The 24885-nt window shown below is 46.9% G+C and overlaps 1 protein-coding gene across 6 annotated transcripts in view; it reads left to right on the top strand.

Annotated features, from left to right (window-relative positions):
- Nucleotides 1-24885, top strand: part of LOC142588392 (uncharacterized) — a 70673-nt gene that overhangs the window by 749 nt on the left and 45039 nt on the right. For 5 of the 6 annotated variants that reach the window (XM_075700034.1, XM_075700033.1, XM_075700035.1 and 2 more), the window contains exons 2-5: nucleotides 13024-13068; nucleotides 13762-13800; nucleotides 17357-17419; nucleotides 22037-22081. In XM_075700034.1, the coding sequence (XP_075556149.1) occupies nucleotides 13024-13068; nucleotides 13762-13800; nucleotides 17357-17419; nucleotides 22037-22081 (192 nt within the window). The remainder of the gene's footprint in view (nucleotides 1-13023; nucleotides 13069-13761; nucleotides 13801-17356; nucleotides 17420-22036; nucleotides 22082-24885) is intronic. The other variant, XM_075700032.1, reaches the window with a different exon arrangement.

Genomic DNA, 24885 nt, shown 5'->3' on the forward strand with positions numbered 1-24885 from the left:
CATTACTTGTATGGAGAGGCAGTAACGATTACATATTATGTCGAAATTTGCTACAAACTTTATTTATGCGATAGCAACTATATGTACACTCCAGGCGCATTACTGTCGTTGCCGTCGGCGTCGCCATGAGCCGGTGAACGCGGTTCAACCTCGCGTGCGCGAGCGAGGAACGCGGCGCGGATGCGTGCCCTCTCTTTTGGCTCGCGAGGCAGGTGTGTGAGGCGACGGAGGAGGGGGCGTACTTCTCCGGCGGCTGCTACGGTGCCTAGATGTCCTTGCCCGCCGCTCCGTACACAGCAGAGACAACCGCGGTTTATGCAACGGCGTTGGCCATGCGAATCACGGACGCCGTAGTAGACGCTCTGGCGGACGCTGTAGGGACGCGTCGCCGGCGCTCATGTGTCTTGAAAGCGGTCTGCGCCCGCACGGGCCTCACCATCAAAGCGATCTACGATGTTTGCAGATTGCGTGCAGTGCCGGCAGTTTCGTATGCGCTGTGCTCTTGACGTTTCGTTCGCGCTGAAGCGAGACATGCATGAAGGTCAAGTCGCTTGCTGCTGCCGCGATTTCTCACTCCAGAATTTTTTCAGCGAGTTTCCACGCTCATCGCGCGAGATGTGTTCGTGTGTACCAGTGCGCGTGACACCGTGCTGGTTAAGTTAGTTAAAACACGTTGACGGGTTAGTTGGTTTGAATCCATGACAGAATGTGTAAGCGTGACTGAACAAGGACGTAGAAAGAAGCAGGCACACAACGACAGCGGCATCTCTGTATGCCTGTTTCTTTCTACGCCCTCGTTGAGTCACGCTTACACATTCTATCATTGTTCATTTAGTTAGTAATGAAATGTTTACAAGTTTATACGGCCGATAAATCTACTATCCTTACTTCGTACAGCTATCTACTAATTTGCTATCACAATCGGTCCTTCGCTTTCGGGCGGAACTAGGAAATTTTTTCAGGAGGTACTTCTTTACACATCTTAGCTACGAAGAATTCGATTAGCATTTCACCGTAAACATTGAGGCACACAGGGACATTTAGATTCCCGTTGCTTGCGTGTCGAGTGTTAGCGATGGGAAAATGAAGACATTACGACGCAGAGGTGTATTAGCGTTTATTATCTTGCTTACTAGGTACGATACCTTTCGGTTCCGCATAGTAATAAACGACAGCGCACGTAACCTCTCAAAGAGAGTACCACAGGGTTGGTGCACCGGGGGAGAAGGTACGCACAGCCCGCTTTTGTAAGTGGAGTAACGGTGTTCGGTAAGTTGCGTATATTCGGTCCCATGATTTGCAACAATAACCTAGTTGGCAGTGAAATAGGCTAAAATACAAATCGTAGCAAAGTCAACTCAAACTACGGACACTTGAAGAAAATATTGTGTTATGCTAGTCTACACATAGAAAAGCATAGAAAAGATTGTCCAAAAATGGGTGACGGATACCGTGCAGCATGTCGCCAACACTGCCTCGCCCTGGGTGGAGACGAACTATTCTGCGATGGTAGGCAGTACGGGTATCGAAAGGGATGGGTAGCTACAAATCCGTATGCTGTGGTAATCTACTTCCCTAGACTTCAGTCTGCTTAACCCTGCTTAAGGTGATAGATCTAACGAGAAACACTCGATTATCGCATTGCAGGGCTCTCAACACTTGCTCAAAGTTCTCGTAAGAAGTACATAGGAAATAATATTCCAAAATAAAGAAAGTGGCTGACAGATGGAATAGCACACTGTGGTATAAAGGTTATAAACAGGTATCAGATGCCTCTGAAAGGCTGGCGAACATTTCGATAGGAGGAACTTTCTTCGTCAAAGGCGGCATCGTCATCCTTGGCATGTTATTTTTAAAGATTTAGTGCAGTGACGTCACGTGTGGTTGTTTTCGGTGGCGGCTAGTTGTAAAGGGAGAGACTTAAAGAGAATGAGCGCCGTCGCCTGACGTCTGTGAGCGTGGTTCCCAAGACGAGGGGACAGGAGCGGCAGAGGGGGAAGGCGGGGACAAGAGAAGAAAAGGAGAGAAAAGAAAGGGGGGGTACCAATAGAAAAAACGAAAGAAAAAGAAAGGAAAAAGAGTGGGTATGGCAGGGTGTTTGGGAAGCGAGAGGCAAGGGAGCATTCAGTGGTATCGTTGGCCGCATGTTATTGTGGCTTTAGAAGAGCCGGTCAGGCGGTCAGTGCGCGAGTAATAAAAAAGACTCCAAAAGACGTCAGTTGAAACAGTGACTTTAGTAGCGTAGCAGCATTGCGTCGAGTAATCTTGAAGGGGTCTGGGGTGCAAAGCATGGGGTAACTGGAAGGCAGCGCCATGATCTTTCAAGGGACGTTAGCCCCTGTAGCTCAACGTAGGTGTCGTTACGGCGGTATAAAGAAATGGCGATACCCTATGTGGCTGAGGCGCCGAAAAAGGTATACCGACGTCTGGAACTTTGGAATTTGTTGGTGGGGATGTTTCAAAAAAATATATAATCAAAAACAGACAAAAGAAAGACAAGAGAGGGGGGGACCGAAATCGGAATAGCAAACAGGAGCCTGACGTGCGCAGAGGCGGGCGGTGGCAGGTGTAGTTGGGAAAAGGAAGTCGTACAGTTGATATAAACGTAAAAACATGAGCGTATATTGAATTGAGTAGCAAGGAGGAAAAAAAAATTTCGAAATGGAGGAAAAGGTGAGGTTCAGAATGAAGCTTAGCTGGAGGCATAATGTGTTTTGGGCCTTGGCTGATGATATGAGAATTTCAGATTTAAGTTACCGCTTTTAAAGATTCTAAGTTGCCGCGGGCCAAATTAATTCGCGTCGGGTGTGGGCAATTAAACTTGTGTATGAGGTACGATTCAGTTTATTTTCTTTCGCTTGGTGAACGGAAATTTCTTTCTAGTACATAGAGCCTTGCTTTGTCGAATATACGACCAAATTAATTAAAGTGGCTGGCTCCTGCTTTAGGTAAATTGTGTTTTGTATCCGCACGCTGACCGTTGAGTTTTGTATGAATTTGTTGTCCAGTCTCACCTATGTATTGTTTGCTGCAAGCGGAACATTCTATACGGTAGATCACGCTGCTTTATGTGCAGGCGAAACGCGAAATCACCTTGTGTGAGTAATTCGACGCTGTACTTTTTACTGCACTAGTAGATTGAATATGTTTGCACATAGAGCACCTGGGGCGGCTACAGGGACCGGTTCCCAACTTCGTCTTTCTCCTTAGTTTGCCATGCACAAGAATATCTTTAAAATTAGTGTTGCGTCTGTAGGCTACTTTGGGTGAGTCGGGAAACATCTTATTAAGTTCCCGGCTGCTGGTGAGAATCGGGTAGTATTTATTGAGGATGCTCACGTTTGGGAGGGCGTTTGAGAATTTAGTAGTAACGAGAGGCGTTGTTGTTCGTGTGATCCTCGGGTGGCGCTTGAGGGCCTCGGCTCGATCAAGTTTGGTTGCAGCGGTGTAGGCTTTATGAAAGTCACTGTTTGGCTGGTTCCTGTTTGATAGGGTTTCTTTAAGGTGATCGAGTCTATCTATGCAGCCTTTGTTTTCAGCGCATATGCGACGTAGTCTTGTGGCTTGGCCTTTAAAGAGGCCTTGTTTGCAATGTCTGGGATGGTGTCTCGTATATTCTAGAGACAGTTGTTTGTCGAAAGGTTTCTTACGCAGCGTTGTCTTTAGCGCCCAATATAGTCAGTGTATAATGTTGTGCCCAGAAAATGTATGCGCTGAGTTGAAGATTCTGATGTGAATTTTATTGTTGGATGAAAAGAGTTTAGAAATGCTACATATGTATCTAGACTGTCTTGACCATGTCCCCATATTATGAATATGCCGTCTATGTATCGTACATGTGTGTGGGGCTTGTCAGAGCAGCGCGATAGGAAATCTGCTTCTAGAATCCCCATAAATACGTTCGCGTGGCTTGGTGTTTGTCCCTGCCTGTCCATGTATCTGTAGGTAGTAACTCTCCTCAAATTCGAAGTAGTTATGTGTTAGAACTAATTCAAGGAGAGGCCAGTAGACTTCAATAGAGAGTTGCGCATTGTGTTTAGAAAGCGTTTGTTTTATCGACGATAAACCATCGGGGATAGAAATGTTGGTGTACAGGGCCGTGACGTCTAGTGTTGGGAGAAATATGTTGTGGGCTAGTGTGCCTTTATTATTAAGGTCCTCCATAATTCTCAACAGGTAGGGCGTACCTTGTACGCCCTGCCTGCTAGGTTAGACAACTCTACACAGATAACACAGATAACTGGTCTGTGTATAAAGCTCAATTCTTCCTGAAACAATAGAAGGTCAATGATACTGTCCATTGCCGAGCTGCTTGAGAGAAATTCAAAAAGGTTTTTTTGGATATGCTGACCTGCTTTCATGAAACCACGACATTCACTTGTGGATCTTTTTCTGTATGAACTTTTCCGCGCCACTGAGCAATACTATTGGTCTGAAAGATGCATTATTAGTCGGGCAGTTTTCAATGCTATAGAACTGCAACAATTTTCACTAGTTTCTGATCTGCCGGCACCTCGTGACTTGTCTACGACGAGCTGAACATTTAAAGGAGACGGAGTTGAGCACCGCCTGATTGGAGAGCTGTATATAGCCTGATAGTTCTTGTGCCCTCAAAATTTGATGGTGAGCGTTGCTTTAAATCGGCAATTGCTTCTACAAGCTCTTCTGAGTTAAAAAAAAGGTATATTCAAGACAGAGAAGCTGTTTATTGCACAAGGAATATCTGCAGACTCACATATTGTTAGAAAAAGCCCTGCATTCACAAAGCATGCGGCTCACAATATTTCACGGACAATTTATTCGATGACGCACGCTCAGACAACGAAAGTGCAGCGAACAGGTGGAGCTGTCACGGCTTCTTGTGGAGGTCGCCCGCCCGAGTTTGCGCTATGGTTTACGCATGTCGCGTGTATTAAAAAGAACACTATGAGAGCCACCAAAGAACGTTTCTTCGCAATGTTCTAAAGGATTAGATACTATTGTTTACAGGTACTGATTATATTTATTTGCTTTATTTGGCTTCCACAGATAAAAAAAAATCAAAGAACAGAGGTAGAGAGCTGGCTGGCAACTGCCACCACGAGCGGCCCAATGCCGCTCAGCTCTAGAAGAGAAAATGGTGCACTGAAAAGATTAGTGAATAAGTAACAGTAGATATATTAATAGAGCGAGAAGGCAAAAACATGGGCGAGAGAGAGAGGGCGAAACAACGCAAGAAGGAAACCTGCATGTGCCTCACACACTCATCGGGGGAAGGCAATTAACGTCCGCGAAATGGTCTACAGATTAGTGCAATTTGTAACAAATGTTAGGTTACACTCGCGAGTATAAATATCTCGCCTTCAAGAATGACAGAAGGGCTCCGTGTACTGCTGATAGTATCAGATTAAGAAGCCATCGTTGCTGTGGAGAATAATCAAAGCGCTGCGCTATTTTAGATAGTTACATCAGAGGACCTAAAGGCAGGACGTCGTGTTCTTCAGGGAAGCTCTCTGACACAAGAATTGCACAAAATAGCGAACTGATTGCGTCGTTCACGGTAGATGGAACCCCCCACCTGCCGACATCATTTACAGTATTTCCACTCAGCAACATAACTTTCCTTTGTTACACTTGTGGGTTTGTATATATTTCTTTTCTGAGTGTTCTTTTTTTCTTGTCCGGCCATGCACATAGCTTACGGGGAGATTATAATGTGCCCTTGTGTGATCTCTTGTCAAGGATGCAGCAAAAGACTCTTTGGGGACTGCTCCATGAAATGAAGAATGTTCTCTCTCTGAATGACGTGTTGACCGAAACGCCATATATCGATTGGGCTCAGCTTCATACCGCCTGGGTACTTTACCTTGAATGTGCTCTATCTTACGGGCGAGTGTTCCCATTTTATTTCTTCTGACATCATCCATAAAATGCAGTAGTGTGAGCGCGGCCACAGCGGCCCCAAAGAGGCTGGGTTCATGAGACTGCGCTCACTTTATGTGTATGAGCAAGAGCGCGTTACTGAGCGCAGATGATTTTCAAGATGCTTGGCGATGTGACCATGACGTTGGCATCTGTAACATTGGATGGCTGAGACCACATTCTAGCACGCATATTAGTAACCCAGCCAAGTGACACTCGCTTTCGCATGGGAGAATATACGGAAAATTAAGCTTTTACAGAGCCTCGTCCAGACGCTTTAGTCACACGTTCATCATTGGTGACATAAAAGACCTCCCTCCTAGCCAATATTGCGCTTTCACCTTGCGGGCATTTCTGGAGTTTTCCGCCTGAGTACTGGACAAACATCTTCAAATCTCCCATATACCGCGGAGTACGAGTAGGACACATGAACTTCAACTACGATACTAAGAAACTAAGAACTAATTAAGTGACAACGAAAATGTGCACGTTGTCAGCAGGAAAGCGCGGTCCTTGCCCAAGCGGTGGCTGAGAAATTTTTCTTGGGCCAACATAGCAGCGCCTCAAGCTATTGCATTGGGTTGATCCTCCACAGAATACTGCGGATGGTTGTTGACTTGTTGCTGATTCACACCTTTGTATCTGTCTTTTCGTCGTGATTGATAACTATAAATGGTGCCTGGCATATGTCACCTCCACCTGTCGCTTGCCTGCGAATGAACCTGTTTCTTTTTCATCCCATGGCCTCTTTGCCGTGAGTTAATATTGGTTCGCGCATTGATTTGCAGGTTCTCTATAGTGATTCACGCGCTTATTGTTTCCGCTGAACTCTACTAGAGCAGCATGGAGTTTGGCTGGTTGTGCCAACCCGTTCCCCAGCTTGTTTGGTATACTGCGCCCTTGGAGGACAGTTGCTATGCATCGAGAGCGTATTTCCACAGCGTATGGCTGATTGCGAAGCACAATGAAAACTCAAAAAGTCTGAAAACTGTGAGCCGGGGGAAGACAGCCGATCCACTAAACGTCATCGTCTTCTTTCTCTGAAAAAATATAAAGGAACAAGTAGTTCTCGTGGTACATATTCCTGTTCTAATTGAATACTTGTAAAAACACTTATCTTTCACGCTTTGTTGTATATATGGGAAGAAACACTAACCGATCGAATAGTATATTGTTAGAAGAAAAAAAGTGACTGACGATAATGATACTCCCGAATTCGAAATTCGAGTGCAGCTCAGTACGTGTTTTTACTTCACGATATATTGACTGGTACGGTCAACCTGTCTCGTGCGGCACGTTGCAAACGGCTCGAAGCGTTGCAAAACACGTAATACTCAAGCACAATAACAGCGAGCCGAGTCGGCGATCATCGAAAATCTGATTTACGGGTCTAGCACGTGGGCTTTTATACATGACTCGTCGAGGGTTCCAGTGTAATCGCGTGGCTTCCAGAACGTACTACACAATTCGCGTCGCGCGTATACAATTAGATTACAAATACTACGGCGCCATCTCTTATAGTCTCGTGCCGGCACTCTGCTTTCCTCCCACACTTTCGCGATACTTTCCTCCGGCACTTTCAACCTCATGCTTTCACTATAGCCTCCTCCTCCACTTTCCTGCTCGCGCTCTCTCATCTCCCGCTGCACTCTGCATTCGCTTTGGTCTTTCGCTGTGCTCTTTCGCTCTGTTATGCCTATGAACGACGCTGAGGCACGCCGACGCTCAACGGAGCAACTGGGTCACAGGAGCTGCGCTTTAAAAGCAAGACTTTAAAAGCAAGCAAGCAAGCACGAGGTGTCAGCAGAAGAAATTCCCTGTAAGATACATCTCACGACGGTAGACATTATTGCGATAAGCCTTTAGACATTGCGGCGACATACCGTATTGCCGAAGAAACCTTTATTTAGGGTCTGTCATGGTCATTCTGAGATTTGTATTGACTGGGCTATATGCAACATACACTCGTTCCCACTCTGCTGGGACACTATCTTGCCAGGGTCGGCTATGACCATGACGGCATGACGATGTCTGTAAAACGACGATGCGGTGACGACGATGGAAGCACGAAGAAGGAATTATGTTGATGGAACGATGAAGGTGGCAGGACGACCACGATGGTGCGATAACAGCGTGATGACGATAGCACAGCGACGAAGCGATGGTGATGACTGTGTCACAATGATGGCATGATGCAGACACGACGGGAGTCGGATGAGGAGACATGAATGAGGACGATGGAACGACTACAACAGCATTAAGCCCAAGAGTACACACCTTGCAGAAGCTAGTAGACAACTGGGGTTACCGGTATCGGCGTAAGATGCCAGACAGAGTCAAAGGGTACGAGTAGGCAAGGAAAGCTGAGCGCCTTAAAGGCAATAAGTGTGCTCCTAAACATCTTTATAAAGAACGAGCATCAAAAGAAGAGAAAAAACTTTAATAATGTTAAATAAATACATAAGATTACATAATCATGTGCACTGCGTAGTCGCCAGGAAATTATAAAATAAAATAATAAAGGAAGAAACAGCGAATCACATCTATTCTTAGGATAGCAAGCAGTTACAAAAATAGCAGTCGAGCTGTGAATCTTTTGCCATGGGCAACACTAAATTTCAACGCCTCCTGTGTGTTACTCCAGGAAGCCTGAATCTGCTGATAATTAAAATTATCGTGTGAGCCGGTGCCCCTTTGCGGCTCCTGACGGCCACCGCAAACTACTGCTGAGCAGAAAACGAATTGTTTGCCGCCTTGTCAGTTAGCTAGCGGACACAATGCGGGCCACTCCACTAAGGCGGTGCTTGGTGTGCCGTGCTTCCAAGCCGCATGCGAGCACCTGCCTTGGTTGCGAGCCAGGTGTTTTACCAGCTGCACCGGAGCAGTTGTTGTGAAGTGATAGAATAACATGAGCATTATAGTGTTGCTGACTCATCCATCCGAAAGTCGCGAATGTCCGAACAAAAAAGATTGTGCAGCTCTTACGCACTGTAGGAATAAGCGAAGGCGAGACTTTCATACTTCAGATATGCAAAATAGCGCTTTACGACGAAAGACACAGTGCGGATTTCAGCGCGAACGCGTCCCTTAGACACCATGGTGATCTTGGCAGAGCAACAGGATGTTTTATTCGTCATTGAAACGTTTCCAAACAGAAAACGCGGTAAAAGAAACTGGGCTCCCATCCACGCTGTGAAGGTGGTTGGCCAGCAACGCTGTGGTACCAACTGATGCGATAGCCCCATGTGACGTAGCTTCAAACAATTGAGCAATGCACTACAAGAAATGATGTATAGCAAGAGCCTAGCCTAGCGTGATCATGACACCATTGTTCATATTGATGTTGCTGTTCCCATCTCCACTCATCTTGTTAAAAAAATTAATTATGGGATTTTACGTGCCAAAAACACTTTCTGATTATGACGCACGCCGTAGTGGAGCACTCCGGAAATTTTGACCTCCTGTGGTTCTTTAACGTGCACCTAAATCTAAGTACACGGGTGTTTTCGCATTTCGCCCCCATCGAAATGCGGCTGCCGTGGCCAGGTTTCAATCCCGTGACCTCGCGCTCAGCAGTCCAACACCATAGCCAGTGAGCAACCACGGCGGGTGCCACTCATCCTGTTAACGCTGCTCTTGAGGAGTCCTAACTATACGGGGCTGTCGAAACACAAATATCACAACACGGTATCTTCTTTCACACATAAAAGTTTAGGACGTCACTCCCTGCTTCATATGCTACAGTTGCCGCTTTACGGCAATTGCAGCTTATGCGGCGAATGCTACGTGCTGTGCATTGTGCGAACACGCCTCATTGTCTAGTATGTGGTTTCGGCACTTGTATGGGGCTTTTCTTTATTGAAACAAATTCTGCGGTGCGTCTTGCATGCTTGATTCCAACGGAGATAGGCACTGTTCGCTTGAATTCGTGAAATGTTTTCTTGTCGAACGAGACAAAGAAATCCTAGAACCATGTGCGATGGAGCTTCGCTGGTAAATGCGCCGCAGTGCCAAAGTACTTTAAGTAATGCCCAGCAAGCTTTAGCGACGAACGCATTTTGCAGCGTCTATCCTCATCGCGAGCTAGAATAGGTGCACACTCATTTCTAATGCCGATGACATTCTGGAATTTGTCAGACCATTTTTACTTTCCACGTGTCTAATGGCTTTCGAGAAGCAGCCGTTAATGATGGAAGCACCGGTACTGCGCACAACTATGCGCTGACATCCATGATTAACGAACCCGCAAAGAGGAGTCGTTTTTGTCGATTGGCTGAAAGAAGTCTTCAATTCAGCATAGGTCATGAATAGCTTATGTAAATAAAGGAAAAAAGGAAAACGAAAAAGAAAGTTACGCGCGGTTCTGCTATCGCAAACATCAGAGACCAGCGGAGCTGGGGGAAGGCCAGTAAAGTACTGCCAAACCGCACTCAAGACACACGAGCGCAGACAACGCGTTCCTATGGAATCCGCCAAAGACGTCTACTACGATGTCAGCGATTCGCGTGGCCAACGCTGTTATAGACGCTGCGCTTGTCCACTCTGTACAGAGTGATGGGCGAGGAGGGCGTCGAGGCACCGTAGCACAACCCCAACTGCCTCTACTGTGGCGCGAGAGGCAGGGGGGTCAGGCGAGGGATAAGGGGCGTTCTCCAGCGGCTGCTAGGGTGCCTCGACGTCTTCCTCACTCGCTGCTCCGTACAGAGTGAAGGCAACCATGGTGTCAACTACGAACTCTCATTGGTCTCCGCCGTGGTTTCCGCCGATCGCAGCCCGCGCCTTTCATCTGCAGCTTCGCGTTCACTCTTCCAACCTTCGCTGTTGTGATCGCTCGTTCGGTTACGCTGCTGCCGCCCCCGCCGACGCTCGCCGGAGGAACGGGTCATTGAGAGCTCCGCTCTAAAAATTTATCATTTCGTAATGTATGCAGCTAATGTATGCAGCCCACGCATGCAGCGTAAAAAGCTTCGCCGGTAATGCGTGTCCATATGAATGTTGCCGTTACACGAATTTTTGTGTTCTCATTTTCTGCGCTTAAAGGCAAGTATGACTTCATACAAAGGCGCCCAAGGAAGGAAGGAAAAAGTGGAGAAGGAAGGCAGGGAGGATAACCAGTTTAGCTTAACCGGTTTGCTACCCTACACAGGGGAGCGGGATGGGGGCGAAGAAAGATGGGGAGAAGAGATAGACAGCACATAACACGGCACACACATCGTTCGTTAGAGTCTGTCACTCTTGCGCGGTACGTGACATCACTGTCACAGCCGCTTGTCCAAGCCCGTCTCCTTCATAAACCGAAGTAGTCCCTTCGTCGCCTTAAGGCGCCGAAAATGTTAGTTCTTGTAGCAATAGTAAGATGGTTCTGGTTGAGGCATGACGACTAATTTGCCGTAATCGGGCGAAGGAACGTCATGTTGTGCCACACAGATCACTACACTAACGTCGTGAAATGTTTACCTTAACGCAGTACAACGTTCTCAAGCAGTGGCGAAACGCAGATACCAAATGAGGCTCATGCACACTTTGAGACGTCGGTGTGGGGATGTAGTGTTGGCTTGGAAAACTGGCGAGCACAATGCAGCGGACGAAGCATATCGTGAAGAGCTCTCGACGTCGCTGACACGGATAATTTTTTGTCGGCTTTGGAAGAAAGTATAGTGCAGTGGTAGAAAAGCGAGATTTATTACGAAGTGCCGTAGAACTTTAGAAAAAAAAACGCCGGACTACTTGCACCAGGGAGAAACGCTCGACAGGAGGCAATGTACAGGGTGTCCCACGTAACTTGAGCCAAAGATTCAAGATATGCAAATCCTACGTAGCTGGACAGAACCAAGGTAACGTTGTTGGCCGTCACTTGGAGATATTCAAATTACTTTTTCATTTCGCCTGATTAGCCAATTATTCTAAATTAATTAATCAGCTCGTCAAATATTATAATTAGATTAAAAGTGTCAATGAGAGAATTCCAGAGCGACATGAAAAACTCCCGATAAACCTTTCCGTTGCTCAATACGTGCTACATAATGTGTTTTTCCGAGCGTGAAAGGAGCCCGCGAATGCACGCAATATTACCGCGCGACTGGCCGCTCGACGCACTTTGCGTGCATACACGAGCTTCTTTCACGCTCGGAAAGAACACTTTTACGTAGCACTTATCGAGCAACAGTAAGCTGCAACGGGAGTTTCTCACGATGCTCTACAATTTTCTCATTGGTACATTTCATCAAACTATAAGATTTCAGAAGTTGATCAAGTAATTAAGACTAAGCTCCCAAGCAGTTGCAGCGCAGGTCCAACATCACCAACCCACATGCCATGCTTCGCTTCGATGAGGCCTTGAACATCATTCATACAACCGCTTAATTTTCCTCTAACAACTGCCGGGAAGTAAATTGTCTTCGATGTGACAGACAGCAACAATAATGTCTTCATCATGTCAGTTAGACACCACAATTTCAAAGTAATGCCTTTTGAGCTATGTAATGTTACCCTGACCTTATGGCACATAGTGTATTCTTTACGTTGAGGGTAAAAATGGCCCCCGTCGAGTTTGCTAGCTATACGACGTGTCTGTCTTTTCCCCTTCTTTTGTGAGCCAGCTCACCCATATGTCGGGCAGTCTTGATGAGTTTCGGTGAGCTTGCCTTCACTATTTCACGTGTGATTTCGCTCAGTGCCGCAACAGCGTTTTCGGAGACGTTCTTAGGGCTAATGGCCTCCTATCTAACCCTGGCAAAGTGAGTGCTGTCACAGAGTTCCCTGAGGCGGGGGGGGGGGGGGCGGGACATGAAACGATGTGACAGCACACACTTTGCCAAGGACACGTTGGAAACCTTAGAGTGTCCATGCTTTGAAAAAAATACTGCCTACATCCAAGTTCATTTTGTATCCAGACAATTTCCTTATAACGTGTTCTTGTGAAGTAGACGAGTAAAAAGACAAAGAACAGATGAGAGACGTAGCACACACTACGATTGAACTAACAACTGTGCTTTGTTGAAAAAACCCGCCTCCTAGGAAAACGATCGTCTACTTATAACTTATGGCCTATGGCAACTATGGTAATTATATGGCATAACGACGGTCACTTATAACTTATAACAATGGTCTCCTTATTTATAGGGACACAGAATGCGGCTGGGAACAGAGAACAGGAAATCCGTTCGGGTAAGTACGGCTGTCACTACAAGAGTCAACGCTACTTTAATGTAAAGCACATTCAACGACGACCTAACAACAGATGTTACGCTGTCCAGATCACCCCGCCTGGAGGCAGGTAGTTGAAACTGCAGTTTAGCTTTTCTATTTAGTAATTGAGATTCTGTGGTTACGAAATGTCTTTCTTCTTCTGCTGCGTACAATGGCTGTCGCTATCGCCAACTTGAACATTATAATTATAGCAGCTTGTATTATGACTTGAACGTTTAAGCCATGAGCAGACGTTAAAATTCCAGACAGGAGCTTCGTAGACAATGCGAATGTGTTTAGGAACTGGACAACCAAAAAGCAAAAATACGTCATTTGTGGCGAGAAAAGTCTCACTGAACGACTGCGACTACGGGAATATGCTATATATAATGGAGGGCTCCGGTCTTGTTTTGACTACCTGTAGTTCTCTCTCGTTCACATAATACTAGGCGCACGAGCACTTCTGCACATTGCCTTCGTCGAAATGCGGTTTTTGGATCTTGGGATCGAACTTGCGAAACAGTACGTGGCAGCAGAGCGCCATAATCGCTGAGCCAACAGCGCGGGTACGAAGGTGATATTGTGTACACTTCTAAAAAACGGATGTCGACTAAGTACCTTCAATCTGCTAGCATAAAAAATACCAAACAATTATTTCTAATATGCGTGCAGAAGCGTACACCAGAAGACAGGAGCGCCGCCCATGCAGAGGTAAGTGGTGAAGGACGTGTTACTGTATCATTGTTTCTCTTTCCGGATCTGCTCTTACACGAACTTTTAAAGTTTGTAAACAGGGATAAGGTGCCTCAGAAAGGCTGGCCAACGTTTCGATAGGAGGACCTATCTTCGTCGAAGGCGGCCTCGTCATCCTCGGCATGTTAGCTTTAAAGGGTTAGTGCAGGGACGTCACGTGCGGTTGTTGTCGGTGGCGGTTGGTTAAATCTTCGTCGAAGGCGGCCTCGTCATCCTCGGCATGTTAGCTTTAAAGGGTTAGTGCAGGGACGTCACGTGCGGTTGTTGTCGGTGGCGGTTGGTTAAATCTTCGTCGAAGGCGGCCTGGTCATCCTCGGCATGTTAGCTTTAAAGGGTTAGTGCAGTGACGTCACGTGCGGTTGTTGTCGGTGGCGGTTGGTTAAATCTTCGTCGAAGGCGGCCTCGTCATCCTCGGCATGTTAGCTTTAAAGGGTTAGTGCAGGGACGTCACGTGCGGTTGTTGTCGGTGGCGGTTGGTTAAATCTTCGTCGAAGGCGGCCTCGTCATCCTCGGCATGTTAGCTTTAAAGGATTAGTGCAGGGACGTCACGTGCGGTTGTTGTCGGTAGCGGTTGGTTAAATCTTCGTCGAAGGCGGCCTCGTCATCCTCGGCATGTTAGCTTTAAAGGGTTAGTGCAGGGACGTCACGTGCGGTTGTTGTCGGTGGCGGTTGGTTAAATCTTCGTCGAAGGCGGCCTCGTCATCCTCGGCATGTTAGCTTTAAAGGGTTAGTGCAGTGACGTCACGTGCGGTTGTTGTCGGTGGCGGTTGGTTAAATCTTCGTCGAAGGCGGCCTCGTCATCCTCGGCATGTTAGCTTTAAAGGGTTAGTGCAGGGACGTCACGTGCGGTTGTTGTCGGTGGCGGTTGGTTAAATCTTCGTCGAAGGCGGCCTCGTCATCCTCAGCATGTTAGCTTTAAAGGGTTAGTGCAGGGACGTCACGTGCGGTTGTTGTCGGTGGCGGTTGGTTAAATCTTCGTCGAAGGCGGCCTCGTCATCCTCGGCATGTTAGCTTTAAAGGGTTAGTGCAGTGACGTCACGTGCGGTTGTTGTCGGTGGCGGTTGGTTAAATCTTCGTCGAAGGCGGCCTCGTCATCCTCGGCATGTTAGCTTTAAAGGGTTAGTGCAGTGACGTCACGTGCGGTTGTTGTCGGTGGCGGTTGGTTAAATCTTCGTCGAAGGCGGCCTCGTCATCCTCGGCATGTTAGCTTTAAAGGGTTAGTGCAGGGACGTCACGTGCGGTTGTTGTCGGTGGCGGTTGGTTAAATCTTCGTCGAAGGCGGCCTCGTCATCCTCGGCATGTTAGCTTTAAAGGGTTAGTGCAGTGACGTCACGTGCGGTTGTTGTCGGTGGCGGTTGGTTAAATCTTCGTCGAAGGCGGCCTCGTCATCCTCGGCATGTTAGCTTTAAAGGGTTAGTGCAGGGACGTCACGTGCGGTTGTTGTCGGTGGCGGTTGGTTAAATCTTCGTCGAAGGCGGCCTCGTCATCCTCGGCATGTTAGCTTTAAAGGGTTAGTGCAGTGACGTCACGTGCGGTTGTTGTCGGTGGCGGTTGGCTAAATCTTCGTCGAAGGCGGCCTCGTCATCCTCGGCATGTTAGCTTTAAAGGGTTAGTGCAGGGACGTCACGTGCGGTTGTTGTCGGTGGCGGTTGGTTAAATCTTCGTCGAAGGCGGCCTCGTCATCCTCGGCATGTTAGCTTTAAAGGGTTAGTGCAGTGACGTCACGTGCGGTTGTTGTCGGTGGCGGTTGGTTAAATCTTCGTCGAAGGCGGCCTCGTCATCCTCGGCATGTTAGCTTTAAAGGGTTAGTGCAGTGACGTCACGTGCGGTTGTTGTCGGTGGCGGTTGGCTAAATCTTCGTCGAAGACGGCCTCGTCATCCTCGGCATGTTGGCTTTAAAGGGTTAGTGCAGTGACGTCACTTGCGGTTGTTGTCGGTTAGGCGTGACGTCACTGCACTAACCCTTTAAAGCTAACATGCCGAGGATGACGAGGCCGCCTTCAACGAAGGTAGGTAATCCTATCGAAACGTTGGCCAGCCTTTCTGAGGCACCTTATCCCTGTTTACAAACTTTATACCACAGTGTGCTATTCCATCTGTCAGCCCCTTTCCTGATTTTGGACGAACTTTTAAAGTAACATGAAATAACTTGATCCGCTTATTTTGTTGTTCCTCGTTAAGTTCTTTTTGCGCCTAGGTACACATCGCGAAAGTTACTTTTGGCAAATTACTTGTCAGATAAATATGCGATACGGGGTGCGATTTACAAGGATCTACAGTGAATGCTATACCAAATGACCAATTTAAATAAACTTAAAGGGACACTAAACCGAAATAATAAATCAGTTTAGACTAATTAAGCATTGTTAGAGAGCCCTGCAGACACTCATTTCAAAAAATAGTTTGATTATTAGATGAGAAAATAAAGGTCCAAGTATCCGTACTTCAATTTCGCGCTGAAACCCCAGCGCCGGTACGTGAGCGTGACGTCAGGGACCCCAAAGTATGTTTTCGCATTTGCGCCGCGTTGGCTGAATAAAGGTTCCCGAAACTTGCCGTGTTTAATATTTGGTTCCTTTAGAACACAATGGTAGTCAATCTGTACCACTATATGTAATTAGTAGGCCCTAAAATATGCCATCAAGACGTCACAGCCACCAGGTGCGGGAACTTAAGTAGGCGTCGCCACCCCTATTTCGTTTTTGCGCTTTTTCTGGTTTACCAAACATCTTATCGTTGTAAGAGTGGTGTTTTTGGTGTTGGAGAACGGTAATTTACTGATGCAGAAGAAATCGTTTTTCACTTTAGTGTCCCTTTAATAATACACGCTCCCTGTATGTTCTCAAGGCCTTGTCAAGAAAATTGTGCCAGGAAGGGGCAATGCGCATAAATTTTAGGTAAAGCAGTGTTCTCAGGAGAAAAGTTTCTTTAGTCATTTAGTAACTTAGGTGACACTGTTAGCGTACCTTTAAGAAACTTAGCACCCGCGGCGGTAACTCAGTGGCTATCGTGTTGCGCTACTGATGTAGAGTTCGCGGGTTCCATCACTGCCGTGGTCGCCGCCTCGTGATAGGGGCGAAGTGCAATAAACGCTCGGCGCGCCTCTTGCCCTTGGCGTGGTTTTGGTACGTAAAAGCTCAGAGCTTGAGCCGTTCAATTGAGAAATATTGCAAAAGTGTGCTTAAGACGTTTGTGCCGCGAGAATTAGGAAATTTTATAAATGACTGCAAGTCTTACTATGCCGAACCTTGAGCCTCAGCGTGTGACTAGACACCGTTACTTTAATAGATAAAGGTCAAATGGTCGCAAATAAATAAATTGGCATCACAGCCTATGAGGAGCTAGGCAACGGAATTCTTCATATTAGTAACCACGCTCTTAGATTTAATGGATTACTGGGAGAAATTCCAGCACTTAGGGGTATTAACTGCGGGATGTTTGAACGTAGATTGTTGTATATGCGGTTACGTGACTCATGTGTGTCATACTTGTGCTTTTATGCGTCTATTTCTAGGAGCACGGCGTTCACACAACGCATTAAGGGATAAACGGCCGCGTAATCCGACTCGTAAACCGAGTAAGTACAGCTGTCAAGTCTCTCTGAAGTGAGATTCTTGGCGGATGCAATGAAGACTAAATGTGGAAGTGTGCTTGATGCATATGTCACTTCCGAAACGCTAGTTCCACGAAGTTTTATTGCCTTTTGAACAATGAGTATGCATGAGCGTCCGAATAACTTAATAAGGAGGTAGCACCTAAATGAGGTAGCACATTAAGAGAAAAAAATGGCGCTGGGCAGGTCATGCAATGTGCAGATTAGACCGTGATTGGACCATTAGGGCGACAGAATGGGTACCAAGAGAAGGAAAGCGCAGCAGAGGACGACAGAAGACTAGGTGGTGCGACGAAATCAGGAAATTTGCGGGTGCTAGTTCGAAGCGGCTGGCGCAGGACAGGAGTAATTGGAGATCGCGGGGAGAGGCCTTCGTCCTGCAGTGGACATAAAATAGGCTGATGATGATGACATAATTAACTCCCGGCCTTTATATTGACACGTGTACTTATTTATCCTTTTCTCGGGTACGGCATTTAAAAAATTTATGGGTTTTTAAATGCCAAAACCACTTTCTGATTATGAGGCACGCCGTAGTCCTGAGGACTCCAGGAATTTGGACCCTTTGAGGTTCTTTAACGTGCACTGAGTTATCGCTCAGCGCAAGGCGCACCCACATGATAGGGACTTAGTGGAATGTTATCGGTGGTTCAATCCGTTGTCTCTTGTCACCGAAGCTTGTGTAATCTTATTGCATGTGCGACGCGAATTGTGTACTACTTTCTGGAAGGCGCTCGCGTACCACCGATTAATGTGGAACCTTCGAGGAGTCATGTATAAAAGCCGACACGCCTGACTGGCATGTCATATTTTGACGATTGCTGACTGTACTTGGCGCCATCGTGGTGCTTTAAATGCAGCCTATCTTTTTTTCTTTGTGGGCACAGGTTCGCCCAATAAAAAGTTATTCACACTTTTGCTGCAGTGTTTTTCACCGTCACTACCACGTGACAATAATATGTTCTGATATCATATAATTGTAAATACATATAAGCCTGAAAAATAATTTGAGGGAAGCTATGTTTCAAAGCCACAAAAAATTGGATTGATGGAAACTTTTTTTTTAGTACGTTGTTCTTGCCCGGACGACAATGAAGTAACCACGTTATAGGATTTTGTGGATTACGACATGTTCCAACCGAGAAGCTAATGCTAACAAGTATTTCATTAAAGAAAGTCGGAAACAGTATACATGGATAAGCATACGCTGGGAAAGTTATACAAACCGGCAGCCGTAACAAAAAAATAGGTTTAAAAGAACTTCCACTTTTCCACACAAGGAAGTACGGACGCATAGCCAGATGCTAACTTAAACAGAGTCAACTTAAAAAAGTGCCTTTTTTGAATAACTGCTGCTGCGATTCTAACAAAGTGACATATTTATATTACGCGTATCAAAGCAACAGCAAGCGTATTTGTTTGAAATGCTGCCGCAGATAACCTCAAGACCGATTTTACGAGGGCGATTGCCATTAGGTCGCAGTCTCGAAAGGTGCAAGGAAGTGGCCGGACCTCAGCGTGATGCGATGCATAGGCACACGTGACATATGAGAGAGAGGGAGAGTCATATCTATTGGCCACCACAAGTACGACAAATTATGTAGTTAGGATTGCTGATATAGTTTCCAGTAGTTTTGACTACAATAGGTTAGTGATTTGGTTTTTTTACGATGTCGGCAATTTCCTGCAACACGTTATGATCTGTACAGGAATCTTTCGCTCAGAAAATCATTGCCTGCAGCATGACGATTCCGAACGCTATTCTGAACGTCTTCTCAATGACCGCTAGAGCATCGAAATATTCTATTCTATGCACAACAAAACTCCTTCGCCTTCGCAACCAATTGTTTTCTTACAAAACCATGCGATGTACCTTTAGTGCACTTAGAATACACGAGCACATCTAGCGTATTAGTGTTATAAGAGGAAATAAGTAAACAAAAATATTTGCATACTTCGTCCAACCGTTGTCGATTTACCTATTCCCCTAATACGGACTACGGACAGACACATTTGGATGATAAAGCAGAAAGCATCGAACAACTGCACAGTAAAGTGCTTGTTCATCGGTGCAGAAGAATACCGGAATACAATTCTTCGAAGATCAAACACTCCACGGAAACAGACAAAACAAACAGAAAAGTTACCTCATTACTTCGATTGCTCTACTGCTGTAATCTCTAAAAGCAGCAAGCGCGTCCTTGTGACCAATATGTCAGCGTAATTCGGTATGCGTTTAGGTTTTCGAACAACTCACTGTATGTGTAAAACGAGAACATGGTAAAAGCGGGAGCCAACGTTTCGACGAGTTCACTTGTCGAAGGGTTGGCTCCCGCTTTTACCTTGTTCTGCTTTTGCTCATCGTCTTGAATTTCCGTCTGCCGCCTTCCCAGTGTTTTCCCTGCATATGTCTTTTATAACAATAAGAACACCACATGAGGTGATTTGAAGGCAGCGATTCCTATAACTTGTTTCCTTTATGACTAATATGCGGTAATCAAAGTTTCACTTGTCGGTATGTGGGTACAGGAAAATGATAGGAGTAGACATAGTTCACGTATGCTAAATGGTGAAAATATGTTACAATCAATAACAGGAGATGGTACAATCACCCGGCGTATCTCTTGCCATGAAGTCGTTGCTTGAATCAGCAGAAATGTGGAGCCAGATGGCTTTACTTCGTGGGGGAGGTGATTTCTTCCTTATTATTGATGCAAGACTCTTGCGAAAGTTGAACAACGATGGTTAATACCATGTTTGTGAACTCTCTTTTTTAAACAAATAAACACACGTTAGTGAAATTCACTTTATTCAATAGAAACTGTTTACAAAATTTAAAGTATTAAAGGGACCCTGCGGCGTTATTTAGTCTGCAAATAACTTTTATTGAAATGCTTTTTTGTATGATTTCAAGCTGAATAACAGAGTCACCAATGTTAGTGCTTGGATAAGAAACGTGCTCAACGTGGCGTTCCCTGTTTAAGCAGGCAAAAGATATTTGTTTCCTTACAGATTTCGCTGTCCTATAGATGTCATAAGGTCAGTGCTAGACATAAGGCCATTGTGATCAGTGCCTTTTCTTTTTGTAATCGTGTACCGGAACGCCACGGAACTAGAATAGAGGAACAACAAGCTTTAATGTGAACGTCCTGCAGCTTGCGCTCCCAATGGGAGCCCATTTGCTCGTGCCTCGGCCTCTTCACTGTTTTAGAGCGCAGCTCTTTGGCGTCCGTTCCTGGGTTTCGCGTCGTCGTCGGCGTTGTCGTCGGCCTCGTAACCAGCTCCGCCCCCCTTTCATCCCCCCAGCGCTAGCAGCGACCGACTGATACCGCTGGATGCCGCTGACGCCGCTAGAGAGTCAAGATAACGTGACTGCATAGAACACCGTCGCCGCCATGCAGAAAGAGGAGGAAAGGGTCCCCCCCCCCTGTTCTTGTGTGGCGGATAGGGTGCTCTTCAGTTGCCGACGCGCCGGTTATTTCACGTAGGCCCCGGCACGTCGACGAATACGTGACCACCTTCCCACGGCTAGACCTGGTTCTTAGCGCTGCGGAAGCGAGGGTATCATATTGTTTGTGTCGGCATCGGCGGCGTTGTCCCTGAAACCAACTCCGCAGCTGGGGTTGACTCACTATCGGCGTCAGCGGCATCAGTCAGTCGCTGCTATCTCTTCCCTCCTCCCTTTATCGTGTTGTCCGCTTGCTGCGCGCGCTTCTGCCCCCATCGTTTGCCGCTGGGTGTACACGCCGCCCCCCTCCCCCCTTTTCCTGCGAGTCTCCGGTTGTCAAAGCGCCGGCTCGAACTTAATTCCTTTCTTCGCTCCTCCTCCAATGCAACCCCTGTGCGGTGGCAATCAGAGAGCCAGATCGGTGGCGGCGGATCTGTATATGTGCACCGCCCGAGCCGAAATTGCTGCTGCCGTTCGCCCTGTGCGGTGGCAATCAGAGAGCCAGATCGGTGGCGGCGGATCTGTATATGTGCACCGCCCGAGCCGAAATTGCCGCTGCCGTTCGCCACTGCGAAATTATCTGCCAGTTCTTTCTGAGCCATGAGCGAGACGACCGATGGAAGTCCTCCGTCTGCTGCTGCTGCTGCTGCTGCTGCTAAACGAGCTGCCAGAGCAGAGGCCCAGCGCCGTCGCCGTCAGAATCCAGAGGTGCGTGCCGCCGAAGCAGAAGCTTACCGTCGCCGCCGTCGAGATGATCCAGGAGTACGGGAAATATAAAAAAAAAATTCTGTGATAGCGCATACATGTGTTGCTCGATTTCTTTGCCTCAATCTATCGAAAAGGTGAAACAGCTTATTTGCTGCGATCAAATTTCGCATTAGGAAGTAACGTAATCGTCGGTAATTTTTTACAAGAGCATTACTTATTTTATCTGCTAGATTTCTGCCCTCTGGTTGCGCATACTACGCGTTGTTCTGTGGAATCGATCCGAATTAGTTCCAACGAACACCACGCCATATTATTTAAACGCGTCAGCGTCGGCAACAATAAAAAAAAAGAAAGACAACAATTCTGGTTTATATGCGATGTTATTGGTGTGCATAAAGTCACAATGCGCGTATATGTACTTCTAGGTGGACCAAGACATGTTGTCGGAAAGCCGGGGTCACGCAATACAAGTGAGTAGTAAATACAGTTTTTCGCTGAAACTTAGTCTTACTGTTGTGTCTGGTGACTACATAGACGATTCATTCACTGTTTATTTCTGCTGTACAGGTGACTTCGCAAGCATTGAAATATGGTCTTTTTTGTTTGCTGAACAGCCTTCGTGTACACGTGCACCTTTCATTCCGAACGTGCTACTTGTGCTCTCACGTGACTATTACAAGCAACTGACTAAATTGATTGAAGTGCGCACGAGAAAGCCAAACAAGAAATATGAATCAAATTCAAAAATTATAGCACCGCTACACTTTTACTTGTCAAAGGAAAAGAAACATAACAGTAAAGAAAATTCGCAAAAACCACAGAATAAGCAAGTTCGAAGCTGACGTTGACAAGACCCTAACGTTGCCAAAGACTTAAGCATAAAATGATCAAGAGCTGCCGGGCGAAGCAAGGGAAGTGGAAAGAGAAGCCTCAGCTTGTAGTGTAAGTTCCGACAAGAGAACTTCTGTTTATCTGGGCACGACTGTTGCGATAATTGATGACGGGTCACCAATTCATAGCTTGGCTCCATGCAGAGTTTGCTTTGCCCCGCCACTGTTGATCACTTTCTCTCTGTCGGTAAGCCCAAAAGAATAACTGTTGTGAAGAGTTCTTATCACGCGATAATAAAAATTCCACAATTTCAGCCCAGAAAAGTGCCTTAAGCATCCAAGGAAATGTCACAAGTTGTCAATTAGTCGCAAACTAAGCGCAAGGCCTAGTAACTGGCACGCCACTTTCGCTATGGAGCACGTTCGACTGAAATTTTCTTTCCCAGCACGCCATTATGATGACTCTGATGAACCGCAGCAGCAGATGATGCGCAGCACTGCAGGCCACATAAGCAAAATGACTCACCGACGCTTGATTCAGATGGCAAAACACCCCATCACTAAGAATTAGGATATTAAACTTTTTCTGCCATTTTGTTACAGTCATTACCACGCATTAATGCGTTCGTTTCAACAGACTCAGCCACACAAATTAAACAAAAAACTCGTTTTCATTGTTTTGTGATCGTCGCAATGCGGCAGTATGGTGAACGAACCAGACCCAACGCCGCAAGGTGATCCCGCCTAGAAAGAGTTCGCGAACTGCGCAACCGCCCACAGTTCGGTGATTCATTTAGCTGCTCTTTCGAAGTGGCTGTTTTCCATCTCGACGACCACAGTTTCTCCAAGAAGCCTAGACGTTAGAGGACATGCTCATTGAATATCAGCTAGGGAGGCTGTTATGTACTGTTTTTACACAATAACATATTAATAAGGCCGCACATACTGCTCCCACAGGCTTGACTGGCCTACACACTAAAATTAAAGTAATTAAAATGAGCAGAGAGTTGTCGCTTTGGGGTAGTAACAGAGTCTCGACAACGGTTACCTCTAAGGAATTAGGAACAATTGCAAGATGGTGAATTGTTCGTCTCCAGCAGTTAGGCTCATGCAGATTAACAATTGCTCCATAAGCATACATGTTTGGAGACTAAATGTTTACCCCTTCATGTGCTTTCCTCAGGCCAATGGTTTTACCCGTGCGACTAACTGTTAATCTTCACAAATGCAGCGGGGAGGAGCAGCAACGTGTTCCCTTTTATGTTATGAGAGGACGACCCGTAGTCCCTGGACAGACGCAAACAAAACTATGGCGCTATTCCCGAGTGATCATGTTTGGGCGGCATGATCCCTTTCTCGCGATTTCATGCGGCGGGGCGTGGACACGTCCGCGTCGACGGCGCACAAATTTTCTTGCACTGTGCCGAGTCACACATTGTCTGGCAACACTGTCGGCCATGTGTTTTGGCGCGTCTTGCGCCGAACTTCACGCGAAGCCTAGAAAAAAATTGGAGGACGCTTAAGCTTCGCCTTCAAGAGTGGATCGCGATAGCGTTATCGCACCCCATTCGCACTTCCCACTCATTCGCTCAGCATGCTCTTGAGCCACACAAAGACGAAACGTGCGCCTGAGCAAGCGGAACGAAGCAAAGAACTCGGTGTCTCGGAGGGAGAAACGATCTACGCCAGCCAAACTTCGTGATCGGCACGGACAGCCGGGCCGCAACACGCCATGAAGGCGGACGCGATCATGGGGCTGACGCCTCGATGGGATCGTCCTCTACCTCGCTTGGGAGCACCACGCAGACGCATGACTCCTCGCCAGCAGCACGGCACACATCGCAGGGGACGCTTTTCCACCAGACGCGCTAAGGCGCAGCGATCACATCAGAGGCGTCCCGCATCGGATGCTGCACGTAGGAATCGCGCTGTGAGCGGAAAGAGGAGCCGCGTTGCCTAAACACGAGGGTTCGAGTGACGAACGCTGGAAGTTGGTAGGGGAGAGAGCGAGAAGACTTATTCAACGCAAGGGTATTGGGGCATCCTCGTACCGGTCCCCGCACGGCCCCAATGCGATCAAACGAGACAAAGGGGAGAAGCGGGCGAGTGGCGCGCCACCTGTCGGGGCAGCGCCGTACATTGCGAGGAGGGGGTCTTCTGTGTTTGCCGCAAGAAGGCTCTGCGTGTGCGCCAAGCGCAGAAGAAATGTAGCGCAAAACGTACTTCGCTATTCGTTTAACTGCGACTTCTGTAATTTACATGCTCATAATTACCGACATGCATCGCAGTATAACTTTCTACGGCCGGTTTCTAAGGCAACACCACATTCACTAGAGGCGCTTTTGTCCCGCTTTGAACCAGCGAACTCATAGCTGAGTGGTAGCGTCTCCATCTCGCACTCCGGAGTCCCTGGTTCGATTCTCACCCAGCCCATCTTGCAAGTT

Source organism: Dermacentor variabilis, chromosome 7 (assembly GCF_050947875.1).
Source record: "Dermacentor variabilis isolate Ectoservices chromosome 7, ASM5094787v1, whole genome shotgun sequence".
Taxonomy (NCBI): Eukaryota; Metazoa; Arthropoda; class Arachnida; order Ixodida; family Ixodidae; genus Dermacentor; species Dermacentor variabilis.